This window comes from Larus michahellis, chromosome 4 (genome assembly GCF_964199755.1).
Source record: "Larus michahellis chromosome 4, bLarMic1.1, whole genome shotgun sequence".
In the NCBI taxonomy this organism is placed as follows: Eukaryota; Metazoa; Chordata; class Aves; order Charadriiformes; family Laridae; genus Larus; species Larus michahellis.
In genome coordinates, this window is record NC_133899.1 from 50,663,762 (window position 1) to 50,691,608 (window position 27,847).

The 27,847-nt window shown below is 40.8% G+C and overlaps 1 protein-coding gene across 4 annotated transcripts; it reads left to right on the forward strand.

Moving 5' to 3' along the window:
* Nucleotides 1-17: 17 nt before the first annotated feature.
* GANC (glucosidase alpha, neutral C) lies at nucleotides 18-27,371 on the forward strand. 4 transcript variants are annotated; one of them, XM_074584661.1, is made up of 24 exons: nucleotides 18-249; nucleotides 1,272-1,334; nucleotides 2,869-2,977; nucleotides 4,530-4,657; nucleotides 5,160-5,342; nucleotides 5,942-5,987; nucleotides 8,070-8,136; nucleotides 9,530-9,626; nucleotides 10,211-10,391; nucleotides 11,277-11,430; nucleotides 12,616-12,851; nucleotides 14,003-14,129; nucleotides 15,050-15,129; nucleotides 16,047-16,190; nucleotides 16,593-16,689; nucleotides 17,069-17,170; nucleotides 17,649-17,892; nucleotides 19,589-19,653; nucleotides 20,529-20,605; nucleotides 21,849-21,923; nucleotides 22,353-22,466; nucleotides 23,007-23,119; nucleotides 24,181-24,284; nucleotides 25,194-27,371. In XM_074584661.1, exons 1-24 carry the CDS (start codon nucleotides 221-223, stop codon nucleotides 25,301-25,303), a joined length of 2,745 nt encoding a protein of 914 aa, XP_074440762.1. In that variant the 5' UTR covers nucleotides 18-220; the 3' UTR covers nucleotides 25,304-27,371. The 4 variants fall into 4 exon arrangements, 3 of the variants coding, with proteins under 3 accessions (XP_074440762.1, XP_074440763.1, XP_074440764.1); XR_012586694.1 differs by lacking the exon at nucleotides 23,007-23,119; XM_074584662.1 differs by lacking the exon at nucleotides 21,849-21,923.
* The last annotated feature ends 476 nt before the right edge of the window (nucleotides 27,372-27,847 follow it).

Below are 27,847 nucleotides of genomic sequence, written 5' to 3' on the forward strand. Positions count from 1 at the left end.
GCGGGAGCGGCGCGGGGGGCGGAGCCGGTCTCCGGCTGGGCCCGGGCTGTCACCGCCCCGGGGGACAGAGCCCGGCCGGGGCCTCCGGCACCTGCGGCGAGCGAGGCGAGGCCGTTACGAGAGGGGTGTGTCCCCCCCCGCTCCCCCGGCTGCCGCCGCTCCCTCAGGGGAGTCCCTCCCGGGCCCTGCCGCCGGCGGGTGGTCACCCCTTCTCCCCGCCATGGAGGCGGTCACGCCGGGGGAAGTCAGGTAACGCTGCCCGGTAGCGTTCCGCGGAGAGCGGCGGGGTGCGGGCCCGGCCCCGGCTCCAGCAAGGGCCCAGAGCCGGCCGGCGGCGGGGGGCAGGCGTGAGGGGGGCCGTGGCGGTGCCGCCCCCGCTGCCCCTGCCTGGGCAGACCCTGCCTGGCCGCGGAGGGGGAGCAGAGAGCAGGGTGGTGGGGGTGCAGGCAGGCCGGTTGCAGGGTGTTAAATACCAAAACCGAAAGGGCATGAGTATCTTCAGGCAAAATGGGAAGGGTTAAATTGCCTAAATATATGGTTACTGTGAGGTCTCTAATAATAATCCAGGTCTGCTAATATTTAGTTCACAGTAATTGTGACTGAGTCTTCATGACTGCTGTCTGCATTTTATGTCACATGTAAGTATTTTGTGAGCATAAGCTCTTTGTCTGCCAGTACTAATATCTTATTCTCTTCGATGCCTGTCAGAACTCAGCATGCTCTGGGGAGTTTGATGATAGACACTACTAGCAGTCCATTTCTTCAGGCAAGCCAAAAATTTACTGTTACCTAATAGATCTAAAAGTTACCTTAAGCCTAGAGATAACATAGAGCTGTCAGCAGGGCCACCAGAAGCCTCCCTCCCTCGTCAGTCCCACTGCAGGTAGAAGAGAAGGGTGCAGGGTTTCTCCTTTTCTGCCAGTCCTGCCTCTTTCTCCATTCTTATTCCTGGAGCATAATATTTGACTATAAGGACTGCAGAGAGAGATCTGTCTTCAAAATGCAAAACACCAAGAATTCACTCATGCTGATTCAGTTGTTCCCTGAAAGTACCAAAATTTTAAAGGAAATGGTTTAACATGGAACTAAATGTGTAAGACATTCTTCCCATATCCAAACATAGTAGTTCAAAGTCCAACATGTTTTATGCCACCACGGTTGTCTGCAGTTTCTTTAATCCTTACCCTGCTTGAGGGGGACTCCCATCATCTGATCATTCAGCAGATGTTTGGTGAAGACATACAAACATTTTCTTTATCTGCTCTTTCTAGTGTCCAAGATGAGGCTGTGGACAAAAGCACCTTTAAGAAATGCAACCAGATTGCTTTTTACAGGTAAAAAGAAGAATTATCATGCAGGTTGTTTGGGTTTTTTAACTAGTAATATTAAAAGACACAGGAAATAGTTATATGTTGACTTTTAATCACAGCAAGTTTGCTACTTTCAGTATTTGTCGTTCAAATTGAGCATTCCACTCACCTGTCAGCAAGCAATAATCGGCGTATTTTAAAAGGTGGAATCTTACATCCAGAACCTCTTCTGTTAAAATTCAAAAGTGTCGGTCCTCTCATCTGACAAAGCCCCAGCAATATTTTAACTATAAGTACACTCAGACACAGCTTGTTTTGTTGATGTGGATATTTCTTGAATATCCGTAGTTCAAAACAATAAAATTCTCAGTAGAAACCATTAGTCTGTGACAATAGCATACATGATTACAGTCCTGTTGAACCTGTGCCAGAATTCAGCATCAAATCTAAATTCTAGCTCATTAGACTCTTAAAGCTAACCTTAAGCTAAGCAATCCTTCTCATCCCATTTCTAACTGAGGTCTCTCTCCTCCGCCTTTTTTCCTCCTGCCCTCCATTGTTGCCAGAGTGAAAGAAATGATTGCCTAGCGTTATACCAATTAGTCACTGACGTACTGGGTTACAGTTTCAGATATTCATTTCTGTTCTGCAGGAGGTTATGTTCGGAAAACCCCAAATAACATTTTGCCAGTGGGAGCAGGACTCCATCCTCTTTTCACATCAGCCCTTTCTAGCGTGCCACCACTTTAACTTAACACATCTAATTTCTCAGCAGGAGGTTGCCCTACATTAGCAAGCATCAGATCCTGTCTTTGCTTTGCTTTTTAAATAAATCCTTTATCTGATTGCTCATATTTGTGCCATATCTGTTTGCAAGGAAACAAAGTCAGTTTACCAATGAAGAAGCTTCCCTTTAAGGTAGTCTCCAAGACACTTACTTATCTTCAAATAGTTCATAAAACCTGGGCTCAGCAAGGAGCATTCTGCAAACAGCTGAAAGAGTCTCTGTTTCAGGCTCTCTGTCCTGAAAACTTCATCAGGGCCAGAAGCTGTAGTCAAAAGTCTGTAATCAGCAGGCTTGTTGAAAAACAGTTTCCTCGGTGCATATTCAGGAGGTTACAAATTACAAACATATACTGCTTCATATTCACAGAATGTAGAAGCTGTTCGCCGAGTGGTTGCAGACCAAGCAGGGGTATATGACAGAAAATGAAAAACAGATTATTCAACTGAAATTTCTGGGGTCATGGAAAGAACAAAAATGTAACTGTACAACTAAGAATTTAGTTGGACACTTGAATTAAGACTACTATTGTTTAAAAAAACCTATAGAGTGGTGATGGGTGACCCAGCCCCTCTAACATCTCATTCATGCATGTATGTGTGCTCAGAACCATATTCCTTCTTTTTCCCCTTGACTTGAAGTTCTGCTAATAATTTTATTTGAAAAAATTCAAGACAAAATTATTAATTAAACATTTCTAACAATATTATGTCCCTCTGTGTGATATAAGCCACAACACTTAGGGAGACAAAAAATAATTTTCTGTCTTAACAGGCGTCAGAAACTTCTACATCCTGGAAAATCCTTGTATAAAGCATTGTTGGATTCAGTCACGTTAAGTGATGAAAATGTCAAATTCCACATTATTCATGAGGAAAATAAGGTGAGATCCCACCTAGTATAAAAGGGTGCTTACAGAAAGAGCAGTGAATATTATCAACAAGTCTGATAATATTTACGAGTTTTGAGATTCTTCAGTGATAATTTAAGATGTGATGCAAAGCATCAGCCTAAAGATGTCCTTACCAGTCAGTATTTATTTGACAGCTTGAGATTGTGCAAGAAGAACAGGTATTATAAGTAACTTAAAAATACCTTTAACTTTGTGAAGAATTTGCATAGAATTCTTTTTATCTGAAAAAATGTTTTTAATTCAGAGTTTTCTCCACTATTCCAAAATAATAAATTCTTTTTCTGTAATGGAATAAGAAGACCTATGTTCCAGCACCTCCTAACCATACCTTTGTATTCCTGTGTTTGCTCAAAGGCAGTTTTTTGGGAAAAAAGAAGTCTTCTTTGCATTTCAGAAGACAGCCAGGAAGAGGAGTGTCTTCTGTTTCTCTAATTTAACAGCATAGCAGGTAGCACATCCCCTCAGGGAACAGGCAACCTAACCTGTCTACAGATAATGGCAGTTTGGAACTACAGCTGTCTTCCTATAGTGCTCTATGCATCACACTATATAGATACTCTGCATAAATGTATTTTCTGCCTCTCCTGTTAATCCTGACCTTCTTTGCAGTCAGCACAGAAAAAGGAGCCTATTTTTTGTCTAGATTTTAAGGTAGATGAAAGACTGAAGGCTCTGTGGCTTCCTAGACTGTTTGGGGGTTTACACAAAGATGGCATAATGTTAAATATTTCCTGGAAAGCAGGATCTGGAACTCCAGATGAATCTTTTCTCTCTTGCCTGCTCTTCCTCTGGTATTATGGCTCTTTCATTCTTTCATGCCTTTGAAGAGAGCAGGGCTGATGGCTTCCAGGTAGAGGGAAAAGATACCAGGCCAAAATGCTGCAGCCAGTTTTGTGTGTCACGGGATGAGAGATTAAAAAAAAAAAAACAAACAACAGAAAAAAAATGGACTTGTGGTGTAGGGATCTTCCTCAGGAGAAAAATGAGTCATTTTACATGAGCTAGAACAGAGTGACATCCCTGAACTCTAAAATAGCAAGTTACAGTGGGTAGGGCAGTATTATGCATTTTCTATAAGTGCCTTTCTGACAGTTCATCAGTGTCAGCACCACTGTGAATACTAGTGAACACAGAGCACTGTCATTTTTGCAAAAAACCCACATCTCAGTAGCATCCCACTCTTACATTGACAGCACAGTAGTGAAATTGTGCAAACTTCAAGATTAGTGTATACTACCCTTGATTTCCACACTGCTTGTGGGGAGAGCTGCAAAATGCTGGACATGGGAGACTTGAAGATAAAGAGTCCACTTTAAAAAAGTGTTGCTTCTTCAAAGGGGAGAAGTAGAGATAGCTGGTGTAAGTTCATATGGATGATGATTGTTGCTCAGCAATGCTAAAGAACATTAAATCAGAAAGCAGGCTTTTTTTTTTTCCAGACAATAAGCGTTTAGTGATGTTGAGTTGAAAAGTAAGTTAGTGTTTTTTATCGTTACCAGTTTATCTGTTTGTTTGCTTCCAGGTTCTTCTACAAGTAGAAATTTGTGAAATAGAAGGCAGTATTTTCAGGCTTAAAATTGATGAGGCTTCTCCTCTCAGAGCAAGATACAAAGTTCCTGATGTTCTTATAAAGGAACCCACCACCCAGAGGTAACTGATGGGAAGATCTGCAAGAGTGTTTTCCCTTCTCCCTCATTTGTGCTACACTACGGTTATCTTTTTACAATACAAAGTTGTTACAGGAAGAGAAAATAAAAATGCACGTAGTTAATTTACTTTTAAAAATTCTTGTTGAATACATAGGAGAAAATTTTGTCGTATACATAAGAAACTTGAGGTTATTTGACGCCATCAGAAAATAGCCTACTTGTTATGATGCATCATTTTTACTGAAGACATTACCTGTTAATGTGAAAGGAATGCACAATCTGGATAGTTTTCACAGCAGTTCTGTAGCCACCTGTTGCACTGTGCAGTGAACCCTGAACACAGCCTGTATTTCTGGAATTCTTTGCCTCAACATTAGCTTTGAGGGTTTTGTAATGTATGTAGATATTCTCAGCCCTTCTTTTGTTTCAAATCGTTATTTAGTCACAGGGGATTTCACGTGCTGCTGATTGATGTAAAGCTGTCATTGCTTTTCATTTGCCAGACTCTTCATATCCCAGAAGGAGGCAGGTATTTTAGTGCTGTCAAGTGTTAATGAGGACTACAAAATTCAAGTCACAGCAAAACCCTTCCAGGTTGACCTACAGTCCAAGGGTGAGACTGTTCTGAGCATGAATTCCAATGGGTTGTTATATTTTGAGCACCTACAACCACCTCCCAGTGATAGGTACAGTATCTGTCTGTCACATCATGGTATCTACTGATTGTGTTGTAGCCGAAGATAAACAATTCCATGGAATTGCAATTTCTGTGATAGAAGCTCTTATGCATTGAAATCTGTCTTCTCTTTTGCTTCATACCAGTAAGTACAATGGTGAAATTTTAGTAAAGAAATTCTAGATCAATTAACTGCAGACTGCTTTAATTCCTTGCAGCAGCCATGTGCAAAATGCTAAGTTCATTTAATGGCAAATTCTGTAAAACACTAAAATATCCCCTTGTCTTACTTGAGAATGAGTGATGGTAGTAGATGAGCTTATTAGTTTTGTTCCTTTTACAACTTAAACTTACTCTTTAGGTAAGTTCTATTCACTATATAAGCTCTTGGTGTAAGTTTTATTCAACTTACAATGTGCCATATAGCTGCAAGATTTTACAGGTCAGCTCCACTGCAAAATGCTGGAAGGGTGAGAAACCACAGTGCAGGACATGTCATGACTAGAAAAAGAGCATAGCAAGCATCACTCCTAGATTATTTAAAAAACTTTAATTAACAGAGAGCCCTTGACAATAAACTGATTTCTATATATTTATTTTTTTCACTAGAAAACCTACAGGAGAAAATAAGGAGGCAGCAAGTGATTCCTCTAAGGTAATCCAGGTTTACTGCAATTCCAGCATGAATATTTTGTAGAAAAGAGAATTAGACTCACATGTTCATTTTTTCCAGGTACTATGTTTACAAACATCGTCTAACCACTTTCCAGTGAAATTCAAAAAGGACCTGGTATTTCATATCGAGATATTTTGCAAATTCATACTTGAATAAAGGTTTATATGTTTTACTGGGGCTGTAGAAGACATCAGTCACAGAATCACAGAATGGTCGGGGTTGGAAGGGACCTCTGGAGATCATCTAGTCCAACCCCCCTGCCAGAGCAGGGTCACCTAGGGCAGGTTGCACAGGAACGCGTCCAGGCGGGTTTTGAATGTCTCCAGAGACGGAGACTCCAACACCTCTCTGGGTAGCCCGTTCCAGTGCTCTGCCACCCTCAAAGTAAAGAAGTTCCTCCTCATGTTGAGATGGAGCTTCCTATGTTCAAGTTTGTGCCCATTACCTCTTGTCCTGTCCCTGGGCACCACTGAAAAGAGCCTGGCCCCATCCTCCTGACACCCACCTTTTAAGTATTTATAAGTGTTGATAAGGTCCCCCCTCAGTTGTCTTTTTTCCAGACTAAAAAGACCCAAATCCCTCAGCCTCTCTTCATAAGAGAGGTGTTCCAGTCCCCTAATCATCTTTGTAGCCCTTTGCTGCACCCTCTCCAGCAGTTCCCTGTCCTTCTTGAACAGGGGAGCCCAGAACTGGACACAGTACTCCAGGTGCGGCCTCACCAGGGCAGAGTAGAGGGGGAGGATGACCTCCCTCGACCTGCTGGCCACACTCTTCTTGAGGCACCCCAGGATGCCATTGGCCTTTTTGGCCACAAGGGCACATTGTTTGCTCATGGTCATCCTGTTGTCCATCAGGACTCCCAGGAAGATCAGGTAAATCTAGCTTAAAAATGTTTTTTCCGTGGCCTTTTTATTTAGAATTTCTTTTTCTTTTGTTCTCTCATTTGATTTGGAGTAGATGTGTAAAAGGGAGTTTATGGTGATATGTTGTCATTTTCAAATTTCCTGTTCATTGGAATTTCAAAAAAAAAGAGATCTGTTTCATAACAGTCCAAAAAAGTGCCTCCACATACACTAATGTTTAATACAGAAGTAAGATTCTGTCTGAAAAAAGACCAGGTCCTGGCAGTGCATAAAGGCACATACCAGTTTTCTCAGGAAGTTGAGTTATGTCCATGATATAATTTTAGCCTCGTGTAGAGCAGATGGCTTCTTACTCCACCATCCTGTTATAAATGGCAAGAGCTATGCTGCTTGCAGCATACTTGCGTCTGAACTCTGAGTTCTGCCAGAGAGTGTGCTTGCTTTGGGGGAGTCACACAGCTGCAAGAGGCCACGTCTGCTTGTTCTGGGATGAATGTAGAAAAGAAAACCAGGAAAGACGCTGCAAAAAGTGGAAATTCTGGGACAATGAATGGCAGGGCATAAGGCTCAAAATTTGAAGGAGGCTAAAAGAAGTATCGGTTACACGCAGGACTCTGGCGAGTCTGGAGAGCTTTTTGTTGTCTGGCCCTTACTGTCTAGGGGAGCGGTTTGGTTTCTGTTTGTATAGGTTTTCCTGTTTGGTTCCATCCATGCAATCTTTGCATTTCATAATCACGTTCAACATCCAGAAGAAAGACATTTTTGATAGTGAGAACAATCATTCACTGGAACAACCTCCACAGGGACGTGGTAGAGCCCCCATCTCTGGAGGTTTTCAAGATGCACTTGGACAGAGTGCTAGATAATATCATCTGGGCTCCCTTTTCCACGGAAGGTTGGACCAGATGATCTTTCGAGGTCCCTTCCAACCTATCATTCTATGATTCTATCCGAGATCTCAGGTATTACTTTTATGCTGTAGCAGAGTGCATGTGTGCTCCACTAGCATGTCAGTTCTTCAGTGTAAATTCCTGCATCAGGATCTGATTTGTGTTTTGGATATATTTATATTAACCATATTTGGCAAAAAAAAGCAGTTATCAATATACAAATCTCATGTGAATAAGCATATTTTTTCTTAGAAGTACACGATGTGAGCAGCTGCATTTGCTAGGCTTGGCTATTTCTGTTTATGCAGGAGAAACAAGAGGATCTAGGTCTCTGGCAAGAGAAATTTGGCCGTTTCTTAGACATCAAAGCTCATGGTGAGTCTCAGTCTAGTTCTGAAAACAACTTTACTGCTTTGTAGATACCTGGGTTTATTCATATTTCAGTCTGCTTTCTGTTTAGCTGCTTAATGTTTATCAATGTCTTGCTTGCTCCTTTTAACTTGCCTACCAGATATCAGTGACGGGTAACAAATTTGACATAAATACTGGGAATATTCATTAGATTTATGTTCAGGAGGGAACACATTAAATGTGACCCATTTCGTCAGCTCACTGTATGCCATTTCTGACACAGCATAACCCTATCTGTGTTGGCTGACTGGTATATAATGCATTATTTCCTTTTTATTTTCTTTTTTTCTTTTTTACTATCAGCACGTAGCATTGATTTCCCTTGTAGTTTATTCTCATGGTGTATCAGAAATCACGATACGTAAGTGTTAATCATTGTCGCAGCAAAAGTCTTTAAGTGGGCAACTACAAAAGGTAATACTGAGCAGTCTTAAAGGATAAGAAGAATGTTATAGAAATGTGTAGGTCAATTGCTCAAATACAATTTAAATTATTAATTGCCAAAATTTATGCCCATCTGCTGTCTGTCCAGTTGTATTGCACATGAATTGAGTTTGTCCATTTTGTCCATTACCACTATCCTGCAGACTTTTATAGCCACTAGCACTACCCAGCAGCTGCAGCAGGGAGAGGGAAGTCTGAAAGAGCTTCCTTTTGGTGACAGGAGGTTCTTCAGTTCACAGTCAAGACACAGAGGGGCAGGAAGCTGTTGCCCTTGTTGTTCATGCGGTAGCTGATGTATTAGGCCAGCATCATGTCTTTTCTGTTTCTTTGTGTTGGAGGAATAAAGTCCATATGGTCAGGTTCTGATCCTGAAGCCACTGCTTGTCAGCCTACAGGATCTCTGGTCACCTGCCAAAAGTTGCTCTGGATTCAGTAATGTGACAAGATGATATCACTGCCAGAGGCTCTTGTGCATGCTACTCCCGTGGCTGAGGCTGAAGAGAAGAGCAGTAGAAAACAGGCAACTCTGATTCTAAAGTCCACTCTGGTGTACCACTGTGCTGCAGAGCTTGGCTTGTAGGTACTGGGGTAGAAACAGGAGATGGTTTTAAGCAGTTTCACTACAGAATAAAGAAGTGACACACTATTACATGTAATTTTTTTCTACTGAAGTGATTAATTTTATCTTCTTAAGCAGATCAAAATCAGAATAAATACAATAAAGTCTGTTTAAAACATTACCTTTATAGTACATAAATAATAATGAAAGTGAAGTTGAAATCAAGTATGAAGAAGCTAATTATTAAAACCAGCTTTTCAGTATTTTTTTTTTCAGTTAGGTTGCTCTGCTCTGTTGCTTTCAGCTAAGCCTGAGAATGGAATGTGGTCTTCTCTTTGATTGTTGTTCCCACAGGTCCTAGTTCTGTAGGCATGGACTTCTCTTTACATGGATTTGAACATGTTTATGGAATACCACAACACACAGAAGCACTTCTTCTCAAAAACACCAGGTAAAGGTGGCAGATTGCTACTGAAAGCAGTATTGGTTTTGTAGAGGAGAGATATAACATTGTCTTATAATTTAATGCACACAACAGCTTGAGATATGTATATTATATAGGGTATGTTTTAGTTTAATGATACAGCAAGCTGAATCATAGCCCCTGTCCACGTGGAGTAAGTTGTTCTGCTTTTCCTTTCTGCTCTGCAATTTCATGAATGATTCTTTCTGTTCTCTTTCAATTTTCCATGCAGTTTTTTTCAGAATTACAGGATTGGTCACGTTTAAGTAGAACTCTTAAAAGAGAAACTCAATGGGAGGATGGGAGAGTTCAGAATTCATATATTAGGACTTAGAGCAAATGAGCAGTAGTCTCACTGGCAGCAAAAATGTTGTTTGATTCAGGCAGCTACAACCAAAGCAAAGAAGCAGTAATCTAGGATGTCTACATTTCAGCTCTGGATGCTAAGCAAAAGACCATAATACAGAGCCTTCACCGTGTGTTCACTGAGTTTAGTGGAATAGCAATAGATCTAAAACTGGCCTAGTGCAGGATGCTTACATATAACAAACACATCTGTTTGTTTGTCCTAGTGATGGTGATGCCTACCGGCTTTATAATCTGGATATCTTCGGCCACAAGATACATGACAAAATAGGCATTTATGGCTCAGTGCCCCTTCTTCTAGCACACAAGCCTAACAGAACTTCAGGAATCTTCTGGCTGAACTCTTCAGAAACACTGGTGGATATTAGTACAAAGGCAGTAGCTGAGGTGAGAGTTGCTCACTTTCCTCAGAATTTAATAATGAAAGAAAACACTCCAAGACAGGGCCAACAGGAACATGAAAACATTATTGGAGATTATCTTTTGCTTCCTAGTAAAGAATTGTCAGTCTCTTTCTCCTGTCCTCCCTACCGCTAAATTTGTTGTATTGAACGACTGAAAAAAATAAGGCGATGACTCCTTTCAAGAGTCAAGTTACAGAATTTGTATCTTAACAGTTCTACAGGAGAAGAACGAGAGGAAATGTGTAATGTTGGAGCAGAAAAAGTCTACACAGGTGGATGTAGCAGGCAGAAAAAAGGGTGGACAAAAATCTTGACAATCGCTTGGATTTGAGGAATTTTCTGAGTTTTTAAGTCCTTGGAATTGCCACTCACTTCTGCTTAGCAGCGTTATTCTTCTGTGGAATGTAATTGATCTTCAGAAAACATAAAATGTTCAGGAAATGAACTAACTCAATTCTTGAAACACAAACATATGAGTTCTGTTTAAAATTAACACAGCGAAAAAAAATCTTTCTTTATCCCAGCACTCCATTACACGGTTAAAATTATTAATTTTCTTTATTATTCATGATATAACTATAGCTGTTACTCAAAGATCCCACAGAAAATGCATAGTCTTTAATTACAGAAAAGCTTTAACTACTTTGCCCCTCATTACCCATTTTTCCTCATTAACTATTACTTTGTATTTTGTATAAGCAGTATGCAAGGTAAAAGATTTGTGAAGGATATATAAGAAAAGTTCAGTGTGTATTCCTAATACCTGCCAGGTACGTGTTAGTGAATTTTGTGGGTTTCCGACTTTTCTGCTTCATTGAACAAAAGTTCAATAGAGAGACATTCAGTTTTACCTGGGTTTCCTTCAAAGCACCAGCCATCCAGATCTGCTGCAGAGACCGCTAAGCAGAGAGCAGTGCCTCTAACTGATGTGCGCTGGATGTCAGAAAGTGGGATCATTGATGTTTTCCTGCTGATGGGACCCACTGCTTTTGATATCTTCAAGCAGTTTGCACAACTGACAGGTACTAAGTCACATAATTGGAGTCGGTATGGCACATGCACCTGGGAGATTCTCTGAGGAGCATGCTGTACCCAGGAGTGGGTTAATATTTACCTAGCCTATTCTGTGCAGGAGGCCCGTTGTTCCTGAACTGTGGTTTGTAGAGCAAAGGCTGGTGCTTTGTGAAGACAGGCCTCCATCCTTGTTTTTTCTAGTGACCGTCATGGTTACTGCTCTCTGAAAGTGCTTCCTTAGATGAAGAGACGAGACACGGGGCTAGAACTGCCAGTCACCATCAAGACAGGCCGCCTTATAACGAGAAAAGCCTGAAGTTATGCAGTAATGTATCCTGGAGAGTAGAGAAAGAAGATAGGTAACTGTCCAGTGTGTCCATTAGGGAAGGGAGCAGAGATGACATGCAGATATGGGAAAGGAAAGAAGCAAGAGTCTCAGGAAGAGAATAAAGAAACAGAGGCAAGAGGACTTAACATTTTATGAAAGCAAAATTCTTTTTGTACTAAAGAGAACTAAAAGCACAGAAACATCCCTGGTAGTTCTTTAGTGTGTTAGCAATGATTATTTGCTGCACAGATGTTATGGGGAGAATTTGGTTCGGCTGAATGGGAATAGGAAAGTAGCCAGATCGCAAGAGGATCTCACCAAGCAGAAATGCGCACTCGGGAAGGTTTCTGAGCTCCCTTTTGCCATATGCGTACCTGTTTTCTAATTTTAAAAATTCCTAACATTGCAATTCCATGGTTCTTCTTGTACTGCAGCACCTGTAGGCCTGTTCACACTACTCAGGTTCAAACAGTTGCAGGAATTGCATTCTACTGATTCAAATCTATTTATAACTGTTTGCATTAATGACATTTAAGCTCATCTGGAATATTTTTACATGAGACAAAATTAAAAAATAAAATTATATTGGTTACTGGAATAACATTTCAGCATCATGGTACATTCCTTTTCACTCTTGTATTATGATTACAGTCCTCTGCTCTCTCTGGCTGTTTAGCCCATTGTAGTGTTTGATATTTCCAGAGTTCAGTCACTTGGGTGTGAAGAACATGCTTTAGACACAACTTAGGGCAGCAGTCCCTAGCTCCAGACAGTTACATATTAATCATGTTAACTTTTCTGGAGTCTCTAGATAAAATCCTGAAGGGCATTAACAGCGTTATCTTCATCCATATACTCTTCCTAGGCACTCAAGCCCTGCCTCCACTTTTTTCTCTGGGCTACCATCAGTGCCGGTGGAATTATGAGGATGAGCAAGATGTGAAGGCAGTAGATGCTGGCTTTGATGAACATGGCATTCCTTATGATGTGATGTGGCTGGACATAGAGCACACAGATGGCAAGAGGTATTTTACTTGGGACAAAAAGAAATTTGAGAACCCCAGAAAGATGCAAGAACATCTCAGGAAGAAAAAACGCAAGGTAAATAATAAAGCAGGAAGAAAGAAAACATTTCTTTGTAGTGTGAAGCTACCCAATCTAGCTTTAAACAAGGTACTTCAGATACTGGAAACAGTTGAACTACAACAGAGTAAATTAGACTGTGTTGCGGTCTGCTTCCAGTGTGCAAGCTATTAATTAAGCTCCTCGTGCCATTTTATTATTTCATAGTTTGTTCTGTATCCTGACCATCAGGCTAAGTTTCACATGTGAAGCTCCATCTTACAGAAGCAGCCCAGTGCTGTCTTTGATGGTCATGGTAGAAAATCTTTATACTTAACAGGAGCTTTCACCATTGGTAGTTGTTGTCCTTGCTTCAGTTTTTCTTTGTATTGATAATACTTTTTATTTTCGGCTTACACTAACTGGGATTGCTTACCAAAAACTAAAAGTTTTTTCCTTCTGGTGAAGTCCTGGTATGATGTGCAGTCTGTTAGCTTAGTTAGCCTTTATTTCTGCTTTTACAGCTAAAATATTTTCCCTGGAACTATAGAGGTATTAAAATGTACACGGTTAATATCTAAAAGTTGTAGAATTGCTTAATGCTTTATCTTTGCCAAAAGTCAATGAACAGGGGACTGTTGCAACAGCATTCAAATTTTATAATTTCTTTGTTGGAGCTATAGTACTTTCCCAGCTTTACAGCAAGGCAGTTAATGGCAGCAGAAAGTAACTGCACAGCACAATACCTGGATGTTTAAAAACAATTTTAAAACTTCTGTTGCTGTCATATGTTGTACAAACTAAGATATATTTAAATGTCTTAAGGCAAATTATTTTAAGCAGGGACATGAACATGGAAGTCAGTTATTTTCCCATTCACAGAATACAGTAGTGAATTAAACATGGTGTTTTTAGGGGTTGTGGTACTTGCTTTTATCTGAAACAATGTTTTTTGGCCCTCATTTCAGATGGGTAAGCATGAATTCATGCCCTCCTTGTACATTCAGCTGTTGTACGTAAGTCTAGCACAGCATATACAAGCACTGGTAACTGCTTTCTAAAATTAGTGACACAGCTACCTTCTTTACCTGAAGTGAAATTACTATCTGCCTTTTATCATAAGTGAATTCTTGCTGGTTTATTCAGTGCAGCTGATGCTAATGATGTGTTTTATTTTCTTATCCTGGCAGCTTGTCGTCATTGTAGATCCCCACATTAAGGTTGATCCCACATATACCCTGTATTCACAGGCAAAAGACAAGGGATATTTTGTGAAAGACAGAAATGGGCAAAATTTTGAGGGCATCTGTTGGCCAGGTAAGAAACCACTCTGTCTCTACATTTCAAGCTGTTTATTTTAAAAATTTTGCAAAATAGTTTAATTGGGACCCATGGAAGTGGAATTAAATTCTTAAATTCCTTGCATTTTTTTGTAAATATTCACAATTTCAAATACTTTGTGGTTTCTTTGATATAGTCGTGTTCTAATTGCCTCAGCTGTACAACTTCCTCTGTTACGTCTGTTGGCTTTGCAGGTAGTCCCAGTGTCTAGAGCTAAAAAAGTTGGATTTGTTGATCAGAATAGCCATCCCTCCTCCCAACGTGTCTCGAGTTGCACAAATGCAGCCTGGTCTGTTGCAGTGAGCACAGCTGATGTAGGCTGGATGAAACTAAGTGAACTCTGATACTGAAGACTTTGATTCAATCATAATATAGTGATTTGACATGTTATTTTTCATGAGGAGATCTCATTGCAGGGGGGAAAAGGAGGTTGTCCCCCTTCTTTGCAGACAGAAAGCCCACAGTCTTGGCAAAGGAATGAATATGAGAAAAATCAAGGGCGTATTACAACTTCTAGTAGCATGGCAGGATGTAGTTGTTCAACTTCTAAGTGACTTTTTCCTGTTTGAGCTCAAAATACCAGGGACGCCATCTCTCCCTGGCTTCCTCTTCACATCTGAACATATTTCAAACTACTAACAGTCATCCTTAAATGGTGCTGAGTTTTAGACCTCCAGAACGTATGTCTATTGGTCTGCAAAATATGGCAAGGGGTGCACTGAGTTCCAAGACAGCCTGGAATTTGCGCTTGAGCTTTTGTCTCAGAAACAATAGCGACCACATTATTGCTGCCCATTGTGGAAAGCGTCCTAGCTTTAGGCCACCGTATTTAGGTGCAAAGACAATGCACGCATGCTCTTAAAATCAGGTAAATAATTGATCTCTCACATCCACAGGTTCCTCTTGTTACCTGGATTTCACCAATCCTGAAGTGCGAAAATGGTATGCAGATCAATTTGCCTTCAAAACATACAAGGTGTGTATTTATTTGCTCTGATCTACATATCCCAGAAAGCCTGAAAATAGGGAAAATAGAAAAGATAAACTACTGGCTAAGCAAGTTGGTGGCTTTTGTAGCTGTATTATCATAACGTAGAGGAAAATATCTTGATGAGCTGAAGTACCACTGAGGAATTTTCTCCATGGACTTGTTGGAAAGTTGGAACTTTCCAACTTCTAAGAAAGTTGGAACCCATATGCCACCAGTGAACCTGTTCACTTAGGTGCAGCAGTAGAATGGATAAACTGCAGGCATTTTAGCAACCCATAATCTAACACAGCTACTGCAATTCCAGCTTCTACTACCATGATGGCACATAAGGTGCGATGTGGGAGTGCTCTCTCATAGCTCGTGGTCACTTCACCCTGACTTTGTTTCCAGCAGGCCTGCCTAGTGCTGAAAGCATCTGGGTGAACACTGCTGGGCACCTCCAGTTCCCCCCTCCCTGTCCTGAAGTTCTACTTCCAGTAGGGTTGTTGAAACCACTACCATAGTGGACATGTGTAGTAGGCATTTCCCGTGCTGCTTTTCCTTTCCTTTTTTTCTCTTCTGGACTTCTCTAATTTTTTCCTCATGGCTGTTTAATACCTCTCTTTTCCCTGCCCCTTTTCCCTCAGCAGAAGTCAGCAATAGCAAGTACCTACTGAGTTTTGTAAGAATTGCAAAAATCAAGTGGGCTTGTAGGCTGCCATCCTGACCAGAAGGGCACCAAGAGAGATGAGATGAATGACTGGCAGATTTCAAGTGACCACCACAGGAGTATAATTACCGTGTTTTGCTTTGCTGCTGCCGTTTCTACTCATACCCCAGACTGGTCTGACACCCACTAGAAATAAACAGGCTAAGTCACAGCAATGGCTCTGTTATGTCCTAATTGCAACCCTGTGTCACAGGGATCCACTGATATCCTCTTTGTATGGAATGACATGAATGAGCCTTCAGTCTTCAAAGGGGCAGAACTAACAATGCAGAAAGATGCTGTGCACTACAACAACTGGGAGCATCGAGAAGTACACAACCTCTATGGATACTACCAGGTAGAGTATCTGGAGACACAAACCAGCAGTTGTTCTCATGGAGTATGTCTAAAGTGGTAACTTACACAGTAGTAGGTATTCTGTAACCTCTATCAAGGATTGAAACTCTGCTGTGCTGGATATTGCTATGTTTGAAATAAACTCTGTGATTGGTCACAAGAAAATGTGACAACATCCGTGCCTCTGCCATAACAATGTAAATTACATTGGTGGTGACTAGATGATGATAATAAGTTTTTGTTGTTCAAGTATATTCTAGTAAGAAAGTGTTGCTTTAATAATAAGTATTATTTGTGGGTGCATATTTCTTAATTTTCCTGCCTTGAAAGGGCTAAAAAGGCAGTGTAGCAAATATCCTAATTACAGAGTTTATCTTCCTGACTTTTATATTCATGTTTTCAGCAAATGGCAACTGCAGAAGGACTCATCAGACGTTCTTCAGGAAAAGAGAGACCATTTGTCCTCACACGATCTTTCTTTGCTGGATCACAGAAGTACGGTAAGTAAGGACTAGCTGCATGCCTTCCATGCTGCTTTGTTCTATTAAGTGTGCTGTGTAGTAGTTAAGTCTAGAGAGGACAGAAACTGTCTTAGAAATACTGACATGGTGAGTTCGTAAGAGTGCAAGTGATTAAAAAAAATCAGGAGAGGCTGTCAAAGTGTGTACAAGTTAAAGGCAGAAAAACAACCCGTGTCCTGTGACAAACCACTACCTGCTTTTATTGCATATTTCAGGATCCTCTGTGTATAAATAAAAAAAAAGTTGCAATGAACAGCAGTTCACCAATAGTTCATGACCATTCTTGTCTTCTTTCCTTAACTGCAAGCATAAGCTGAACCCAACTTTCCTGTGTAATGCTGAAACTGGGTATTTCCAGGGGCAGTGTGGACTGGAGACAACACGGCAGAATGGGGTTACTTGAAAATATCCATTCCAATGCTTCTCACGATCAGCATGGCAGGGATTTCATTCTGTGGAGGTAAGGTGTTTAGCTGGAGTTGCTCACTATGCATAAATCGCTGGTGCCACCAAGCTTGTATCCCAGGATAGACTTCAAAACAGGTGGTGGAAAGCTCCACAGTCCAGTGCATTTCAAGGCAGTTTCACAGAGTTGTCTGGTTTCACATGCCGGTAACTTCTCCACTAACTCCTATGTAGTGTTTGCATCCCATCTGGAGCAGCTGTCCTCAGGTGGTGTTCTGTAGCATCACTGTGACTGTCCTTTGTCACTGCGGAAGGCACTCACTTAGAAAGCTCTCTTGAGATTTTTGTTAAAGGATAACTTGTTACACCAGTTTTCCACTCTTATTTGGACGAACAGCTGCCCAACAGCAGAACTGCAAGCACACTGTGAAATGCATGGATTTATACACTCAGATGTTTGTTAGAGGAGTACTTCACATTTTTCAGAATAAATTCCAAAAATGTGTATTTTTATTTGTCTGCGCAATATCTAGCTGATGTGGGAGGGTTTATTGGAGATCCAGAACCAGAATTACTTGTTCGCTGGTATCAGGCTGGAGCCTACCAGCCCTTCTTCAGAGGTCATTCTAACATGGAGAGCAAACGGCGAGAACCGTGGCTCTTTGGGGAGAAGAACACCCAGATCATCAGGGAAGCCATTAGAGAGCGCTACGTCCTGCTGCCATACTTGTACACACTGTTCTATCGCGCACATACAGCGGCTGAACCGGTTATGAGGTAAGAGCATAAGTCAGCAGGTTTAGTGACTATGTTCAACTTGGAGGAGGGAAGCTAAATTGCCATCTCTTACTTTTTTAATTGCTTATTTAAATATTAAAAAAGAAAATACACACAAAAACTACTAAATTCTATTTTCATGCAGTCTGCAATCCTTGGTAAGGTTCTCAGAGGAAAATTATATGTTTTGGCTTTTTTTCCAAATGACGCCTGGAACACACTGATTCAGTAAACACTGCACAGCCCTGAAACATGTTTTAAAAATACAGTAGACTGCAAAATTCTCCTCATAATAAATAGCATTATGTAGTACCCCAGCCCACACTTAGTGCTTAATGGCCTTGGAACTTTCTGACCTAAAAACTTTTTGCCCCTCATGAAAATAACTCTTACTGCTGAATTGTGACAGTTATAAAAGCTTATTTCATATTGGTAACTTGATCCTTTATCTCTGCGGTATTTCTTACAATTTTTCTTTTAGTAGAGAATCTCATAATCTAGAAGAGAAATGAAATTAGAAAATAAACTTTTGCTCTGCTGCTCCCTAACCTCTAAGAAAGTGTCTCAGGGGAATTGAACGCAACAATCCTTTCAGCAAGAGATGAATGTCATTAATCTCCCTGGTGTTACTGCGTCTTTGAAGTTGCCCTAGAACTCTCCCTTTGCACCACATTTACCTTTACTTGTTGTTACGCAAGTACAATGCATCTCTTAAGTTTTAAAAACATAAAGGTCTTTTTGAAGAGGGTTGAGGGGTTTGAACTTTGAAGATGATTTGCATTACAGACAGTGTGAACATCTGTCTGCACATGTGTAAGCATAGATGCCCCTGTTGTATGCACTGACATAGGCAGTGGGTTTCTGTCTTTCTTGAAATGAAGCTTATGTTGACAGGTGCACTGCCCGCAATATTAAATAAAACTTTGATTGTGTTAAATTTGCCGCAGTAGCTACAGAATTAGAGAGGAAGCATGGTATTTTTTACACTGAGATAAGCAGAGTGGAAAATGTGTCTCATTAGCAAGCACATAAACAGCAGGGCTGCAGTGAACAAGCAGGTGCCTACGAGCGAGCAGGTGAGCCAGGCTTTTTGTGTAAGGAAACCCAGACCCTGTCTCTGAATGAGCTATTGTTGTCATAATATCTTTGAATATACAACTTTAAACATACAACTCCTGTTCTGTAACCAGATGGTTATCGCACTGCCCTTTTTTGAGAAAGACTGAAATTGAACTTCTGGTGCAGTTTTTCAGTCATGACCGGGAGGAGACACGCTGTAAAAGCAATGGTCAACTGCTGAGAACAGGAAGGACTGTGCTGCAGGGACCAGCTCATCAGGTGTCACCATTGCTGGTAGATGGTGACAGAAAGGCTCATCCATCTCTCCTTTGCTAGAAGGAAGGGATATGTAGTGGAAGTTTGTAAGGAAGAAGGCAAGAGAGAAGAAAGTGAGGCTGCAGGAGGCCAAACCATAGGTATATATGGGGTGTCTTAACCCATGTTAACTGGGAACTCTCATCAGTGACTCAAAAAGAGTACTTTAAGACACAGAAGAGGACCTTGCCCTATCTTCAGTGCTTGATAGCTGTACATTGTAAAGAGAGGGAGGAAATGGAGCCTGAAAATGCCAGAAGGTCTTGAACAGACTGGTGTGAGAGGGGAAACTAACTGAATTTCACTTTCTTTCTTTCTACAGGCCTCTCTGGATAGAGTTCCCAGGAAAAATAGAAACTTTTGGTGTGGAAAATGAGTACATGCTCGGTAAGCAGGTATCTTCTCATTCTCTGGAATTTGAGTTAAATATTTTTTGGGTGATAGACTATGTCAGAAATGACAGTAGCAAACAACTACCATCCAAAACTGATTGTTCTTTGCTCTGATATGGCTCACTGCTAAAGTCAGTTTTCTCAGAAATTAAGTTTAAGAGATTAATGTGTTTGTGTAAAGCACATTCAGCCAATATGGGATGAGAGAATGCGAGGCGAATGGTGCATTCCATTATTCTTTTTTACCTCTGGGCTCAAGAGTGCCTACTGATGGCTTTCAAATGAAGGGACATTCACTTCTCATGCAAAAGTCTGACCAAGGTAGGCAGGACACAGCTGCAAAGCTAAGTGTGGTGAAGCAGAGCATTTCAGAGGACTGTGGAAGTTCAGCTTCATCACCAGCAAAGCAAGGAGAGAAGTAGTTTATCAAACTGTACAGTCTATATATATTTATGCATTTTTTTTTAGGAGTAAAGAACAACCATCCCAAATGCAATAAGCTTGAGCAGATTTTTTTTTGCAAGGACATTGCTGTCTTCCACTCTTGGCTAGAAAAGTGTATTTTTTTGTTCAACCATAGAGCAAACGGGAAGCAAACTCTTAGACTATGAGGGGCCCAGAAGTGCCTCCAAGCTGGTGGGTATACAGTGCAGCCCAGCTGCATCCCAGTAGCCTAACAGAACAAGACCCAGGCAGCCATCAGCTCCCTACACATGCCTTTTTTTCTAGTAAAAAGTGAACTTAAGTACATGGTGTGCCCCAGCAAGCCCCTAAAATGGCTATGGGAGGCTGACAACCCCAGAGCACACAGCTTCCAGTCCAATGAGATGCAGCCTTGAGGACCACAGCCATGTTTATGTTTTTCTTCAGGAAATGCTTTGTTGGTGCACCCAGTCACGGAGAAAGACGCCAAGGCAGTGAGCATTCTCCTTCCAGGGTCAGAGGAGGTGAGGATGCGTATGAAGCTGCTCAGCTGTTCAGCCCACATAAGTATTTTATACAGCAACATTCCAGCTCCCCATCTCTTAACTGCTGAGTGCTGCCACTGTGCCAAGTGCTGACCGGCCATTCTGTGCTACTCTGAACCTTGCTGCCATCTTTATACCTCGTTTGCTTGGCTTACAGTAAATTTACTTTCTTGCTTTTCCAAGAGCTGCTGCACAAATCTCAGGTCTCCTATAATTTAAAACTCCCCTCAAGGCCTGCTGCTTCTCATGGAACACCAAAAACCACCTTCACTAAATTGTCCATTCCCCTTTTTCATGCATTTCTCTTTAGGTTAAACTTCTCTTTTATGTAGAAGAAAACGGATCTTTGAAGAAAGGTCATAAGGAAATCAGAGGGAAGCTGTGGGGAGAGAAAATTATAACGAAATACAAGCCTCAGTAGGCTGTGTTGTGTGTAGCAAAGACTTTGACATGTACAGAGATCAGTTCCTCTCTGAAGTAAAGTTACTTATCCACAGGATGGCACTGTGATCCACTCCTACAGAGAGTTTGGCTGCAGCAGCTGAGAGGTGGAGGAAGGAAAGGAATTTGGGGAAAATAGTTCCTAAGGGAAAGCCTGAGACTCTAGAGAGGAATGAGAGGAAGGACAGCAGCGAAGGGGAATGTGTGAGACCATGCAGAGCCTTGTGACCCTAATGCATCTGAGGACACTGAGAATTCTTCTCAATATAAGGAGAAAAAACAGACTAGGCTCTTCAAACAAGTTAAGAAAAATACTTTTATCAAGATCTCTATGGGAATTGACTGCCTGGCACGCTGAAAGCAGTTAAACCTGTTGGCAAGTGTGGTGCATGGGAAGTTTCAGGTGTAGCTCTCTTTTGTGACCTGTTATTAGCAACTTTGTTGTTAATTTTCACTGCAATTTAAATCCGCTTATTCTGTAACTCAGCATTTCTAGATAAAAAAAGAGTGGTATTTCATTGTTTTGCATTTCCAGATGCTTTAAGACATACAAGATGTTATGCAAGCTGTAGAACAGACCAGCTTATTTTTGTGCTTCAGGAATGAGAATTTATTCTTTCCATCCAGAAGGTCATTAGATTTAAAAAGTAAATGCTTTTTCTTGCACATCAAATAAGTTTTTAGGAACAGTGACAGTAAGGTTAAGCGGGAGAACAACCGCATCTGCAGAGGGAACAGATCATGCCATATGTCAGGCTAATTCTTTTTTCATTTTTCCTAGATTTGGTATGATTTCAGAAAATTTAAACGAATGGAAGATCTAGGCACTCTGAAGATCCCAGTAACACTGGAGAATGTATGGTTTTGTTTTAAAATACTACTTCCATTGAGCAGAAAAAAACCAAATAGGCTTTTGTTTTGTCAACATTCAAAATCAGAAAAGTGACATTGCAATTTCCTTGTAGAAATGTAACGTAAAATAGCTTTTGTAGAGAAGAAAATCCCATGTCCTTTGTTGTTAGATGGAGCACTAATATGTCCTGGTGGTAAAGAAAAGTGAGATGATGTAAGGGTGACTTCTCCAAGCAAAGGTATTTTGCTTGTACACGTACAGGAAGATTACTACTGTTCCCATTGTTAGCTGAATAGTTTCTTTATGTACTTGTGATAAAAGCTGATTTTGGGCTTTAGTGAGAGCAAGCTTCAGTTATCCCTGTTCCAAGTTAAAATTATATGATCAGAGTATATGAACTTTTCTATACTGGTTTTTTTTTTTTTCTTCCAGATTCCTGTATTCCAGCGAGGAGGCACTGTGATACCTCTGAAGACCACAGCTGGAAAGTCCACTGAATGGATGATAGATATTTCTTACGAACTCCGCGTGGCCCTGAACACTGAGGTACTCTGAGATGATGTTCCCTTTACAAAGTTGCCTTTTATTACATCTGACCTTGTTATGGTCCTTGCTGCCTGTTCGATCAGCACAACAGTATCTGCATCTGTATGCCAAATGGCTCTCCCGCACTTCTCCTGTTTGGGGGGGCTGCCACCTCCCCTCCCACTGTTCCCTTAAAATGAGACTGAGTATAGCAGTGGCAGAACATTTTTCTGACCGTCCTCATCCCTCCTCCAGTTCCTTGGAGGAGGGGGCAGAGAACGGTCAGGCCACAAACTTCCTCTTGGACACAGAGAGAGAACTTCCCACAACTGTCTTTTCTAATAAATGAGGTGACACCTGGCACCCACATCAGTTTACAAAATGAGGATGTCAGAGCACTCACAGACCTGGACTCTCTGAGCCTTCCAGGGATACAAGTCACTAAATAAAAATAAACACACACCCTTCACTATGAAGCGTAACATATAGTGAGGCATTTTTAGTTTCTTTGTCCAGCACTAGAGGCTGCTGTTAATTTGCTCCACCTGGTGTGTTTCACAGGCCTGTGCAATGGGTGAGCTCTACCTAGATGATGGGCATTCATTTCAATATCTCCACAAGAAGCAGTTCCTCAATCGGAAATTCACTTTCCATAAGAACATTCTGTCTTCCAGGTAACAGCAATTATGGAAAAAAGCCACCAACACACTGTCATTGGAAATGCCTTTTCTAGTTCATGAGGCCTTCTTACAGGTGTAGAAGTATTAGCCTCATCTATTGCTTAGTGACGTCCCAGAGCGTGCAGAATCCGTTTTAAAACTGCAGAGGTAAACAATGTTTTGTATAAGTCTAAGGGCAGAAACACATGCAATACCGAGGGTTCTCATTGTTTCAGTCTAGTCAAATCTGCAGATTCTACGTATTTACTCAAATACAAAGAAAGTCATCAGCAGGAGTAAAGCCTATCAAAGAGACAAAAAGAAGATAAACTGGGAGATTTGCAAATAGGCAATACCGGGAGTGCTTGTATTTTCTAAGATGTGTTTTTCTAAGATCTTCACTGAGAGGGTGGTCAATCACTGGAACAGGCTGCCCAGGGAAGTGGTCACAACACCAAGCCTGTCAGAGTTCAAGGAGCATCTGGACAATGCTCTTAGTCATATGATTTAGTTTAGGTAGTCCTGCGAGGAGCAGGGATTTGGACTCAACGATCCTTATGGGTCCCTTTCAACTTGAGATATTTTGTGTGGGAACCACAAACAGACACCATCACATGTAGTCTCCAAAAGTCATCAACAAATGTACCATGTACATTAGCATGGTAAAAAATACAGGAAAAGCATGTGAAAGGAAGCATGAGTGGACACAAGCTGCAAAGGTTGAGTGAAACAACCTAAACGCCAAAAATATCCGTAGCTGCTTGTAGGGAAAGAGATCCTAAATATGTCACTATGACACTTTCACTATTGAGGTATGTTGCCCGTGGGGCTGTGCAGTACATAAATGGTGATTTTACAGGCATTTGTTTATTTCTTCAGGGTTCAAAAATATGCAGTAAAAAATTAGCTGATAATGGGAGAAAGTTTTACTTGTTTCAGGAGAAAGGTAAACAGAGGAAAGGAAGCCAGTATAGGGAACTTTCAGGGTGAGACTGAAGTATTACTTTCTCTATATGGTGCTGAACTTTTACTGATGGACAGAAACTAACGTATATGAAATTATTTTCTTTTTTCAGGTGCACAGATGAAAGCGGACAATACCACACCACATGTGTGGTTGAACGGGTGATAGTTCTGGGATTTGGACAGCAACCCACTTTTGTGACAGCCTGTTCCAAGGGTAATGAACTGACTTCCATTTTACTCCAATTATTTGAAATACCATTGCACCGCTGCCATTCACTAGAGGTGGCAAACTGACAGCTCTATAAAGGAAGTGTTATAACATAGGGAGCATCTTTGTTTAGTTTTATTTGCTACTTTTTGGATATCAAGGACAGAATTTAGTGAAAGGAGACAGCAGCTACTCACCACTAATATTACAGGCAATATTAAAGAACACTTGCTTTTTTGTAAGGCAAATAGATACATCAATAACAGTGGTTCAGACTTAACAAGTTCAGATAACTTTGTCCTGCACAGAATACGACCAGAGATAGCATTTCAAATGAAGAACCATTTGCTTGGATCTGTAAGCCTGCCTGGTTTAGAACAGCAAACTTGCAGACAAAAACATAATTACCTTTATGTTCTCTTGCTCATTCAAAAGCATCTGGAGTTCCTGACTATGTGAGGATCTCTAGAAGTTGTGAGGAATCCCATATGGATTGGCAGCAGCATCTAGAGAAAGGGCTTATGATTTCTGGCTGCTTTCCAAGCATGCCGCCTTCACTTGGGGAATCGCATGGACATGGCTTTCTGTCTCCACCTGTTGAGCTTGAGGACTTTTAGGGTGCTTGGAAGAAAACCTATGCTGAAACAAGGGTTATTTTTTTCAGAAAAATCCCTGAATAGTTCCATAGTTTGATGTACCATAGTGTGAAAGGTCAGAAAAAAAGAAATAGTTTTTCCAATTCTGCTACATTCTTATGCGTATACTGGGCAGATTTGACTACTGTTTTTTTTGTTAATCAATCCTTTCCACCAGCGGCAGGGACAGTCTGAATTAAAAACTGGAGGGAGTCATGTGTAACTGCATTTCAGAAGGGTTCTTCTTAAATCTTATACTGAACTCTCTTGTCCTGTTCAGATGGGAAAGAAAAAGAAGTGGTTTTCACATACAATATGAAGACCTCTGCACTGACGCTGGAAAATTTAGCCCTGAGTGTAGATGCTGACTGGGAGATTTGCATCAACTGAAAGAAGACACTTCTTCGAAGAATTCTTGAGAAGTTGAGGGAAAATAAGTTGGGAGGACTTAAAAGGCTCACTTGGATCCAATCAAATCAAGGAACATGTTTCCCACCTACACCCCAAAGTAATGTTTCCTGCAATTTTTCTTTTAAAGCAGTAATTTAAACTTGGATAGCTCTTCTAGATGGCAAAAGTAATAGCACTAGGATCTTTGGGGAAAAAAGCTAAATACTATCTCCTTCAGGCTAGCTTCAGTTGGGCATTAAAATTGAGTTCTACCTTCACTTGCACTGGAAAAAATCACAAATTGCTAGGGTGAGATTTTGGCTTGTGATCATGAGGTTTAATTCAATTATTTGGAAATCCCACTATTCAGAGACTGGAGTTCTTGAGAAGAGCAGATCTGTGCCAGCTCGACAAGCAGCATCAGTAGATGTGCCAGATGCAGAGGTTATCTTCAGAGTTCTGCCTGCAAGCTGCCTTGTGAAAACAAACCCAGAAGGAGCCACCCAGTGTAATTACAGACACTTGCCCTTTCCGCTCCTTATGACAACGCGAAATCAGGCAGTCTGTACAGGAAAGTGAACAACAGGCTAGCCAAACAGTTCAGTCACAGAAGGTAAGATTTGAGTAGGTTGTGCCAGTCAGTTGTGCAATAGTAAAAGACAGTAACATGGGAGTGCAGAATTCTCTCCAGTAGCCGGCTTTGAAACTGGTGTTTGAATTTTGAAAAGGCACAGGTCTACCTAAGTGCAATACTGGCTTAGGGTAGCAACTAGACTCGCACAGAAACATTTTCCATGTTATTGCTCCCCTCTGCAAGTAATACTTAGAAAAAAGTCATTTGTTAGGAAAGAATTGGCAATTTTGGATGATTAAATGTCATTAGTTAAAGCCAGCCCAGTGAAGCAGCTCAGATTATGGAGAGCTCTGCTTCTCCACATCTGCCAACTCTTGCCAAGATTTGGCTTCCTTTACATACATTTTAGTAATTTCTTGGATAGTTTTTAGTATCTGGCTGAGATTTGAGCCTGGTATTTATGAAGCAAATTTTTAGTTTTAATGGGATTAATTCTGCATTTCACCATCCCACTTCGTGCTTATTCCCCTGTTCTCTTACAACTCACCCTAATGTTCCCTTTCCTCCTTTTCCCGCCATCTCTGCAAACAGAACTGGTGTGTCCTGATGCTTTCTTCCCTTTCAAAACCAGGAGTCATCCTGAGTCCCACATCCCCTACATTCTGCCTATTGCCAGAGCCCTTTCCGTATCAGACATCTCTTTTTGCAGGCTGCCATTGCTCCATGGCTCAAGTTGTTTGTCCTTTCTATTTGCTACACTTGTCAACTGTATTTTTTTTAAAACCATTTGTGCTTTGAGTGAAGTCTGAACATGCCATCAGTTGGCTTTTGTGAATATAAAAGGGCAAAATTTACGTAATGTCTTTTAGCAAGATAAGGAAGTATTTTCTAAAAAACTCTTAGGAAATGGAGAATGATGCTCACCATTTTTGCCAACTAAAGGCAATGTAACCGTCCATTTGTGTGTTGTTCCCTACTCTTCTTACCAAGTCTTTTCTGTGCTTGGTCAGTCATTCCCACCTGCTGCTGTCTGTCCTCTGCAGAGCAGATTTCTGGGAACAGCAAGCGTGAGAGCAAACTGTGACTACTCCGTCCGCTCTTGAATACCAAGCGCAGTTTGTTCCCCAGCAGACCCTTAGGTTCCTTCTTTTTCCTTGTGCGGAGCTGTTTGTCAGCCCCTTCTAGCAGAGAGTGTGAGCCTCCACTTCAGGAACTGGCAGCCTAAATTCTGTTGTGCTTAATGCAGACGAGTAAATCCAGGTAGAACAGTAGCAAGTAGATCTTTACATCTGTGAGAAGAGAGACAGACCCTATTTTTGAGACAGACCCTATTTTTCTAGCAATTTCTAAGCTTTTATTGACAATTGCTTCTTATGTTTAAGCATAGAAGTGCTTCTGACGAGATATAATTATTGTCTGGAGCATTTTAATGGAATGTTTTAACTGGTATTTTGGAAGTTAGAAAGTAAGTGAAATAAAGTAACAATGAAGCAAGTTACGTGCCTTATTCCTTCTAACCTTCTTTCTACTGTTTAGAATCACTACTAAGTATTCTTCCAAGGGTATCTGGTAAAAATGAATGACTACTTCTTGTACGCTGTCCCTCAGTATGATATCTGCACTATAGCATATACTCATGGGTCAAATTTTCAGTGGTATGAAGTGCTTAACTTCTACCGATTTCAATAGGAATTAGTTGCTGAAAATCTTAGCAGTTGTGTCTTTTAAATTTATTTCCTCAGATTTAAAGAATATCATTTACATTGATATTTTTAGCAACTCTCATACTTTTCCACATATTTATGCCATAGATGAAGAAATAAATTTATAGTGTATCTTTACAAAAAAAAGTAATTGTATTCAATTAGTGAAAACAACTGGAGATAAAACTTTAAAAAAATTAAATAGAAAGATTATCATTCACATAGTTCACTTTTGCTCTGTCTGAACAGGTCAGGTATTGGGATACT

What these genes read in the sequence shown, in the direction of transcription:
- GANC (XM_074584661.1), top strand. Translation starts at nt 221, where the DNA reads ATGGAGGCGGTCACGCCGGGGGAAGTCAG. An exon ending in AAGGAACCCACCACCCAGAG is followed by an intron (nt 4,658 to 5,159) that starts GTAACTGATGGG and finishes TTCATTTGCCAG; the next exon opens with ACTCTTCATATCCCAGAAGG. An exon ending in AGGGATTTCATTCTGTGGAG is followed by an intron (nt 17,171 to 17,648) that starts GTAAGGTGTTTA and finishes CGCAATATCTAG; the next exon opens with CTGATGTGGGAGGGTTTATT.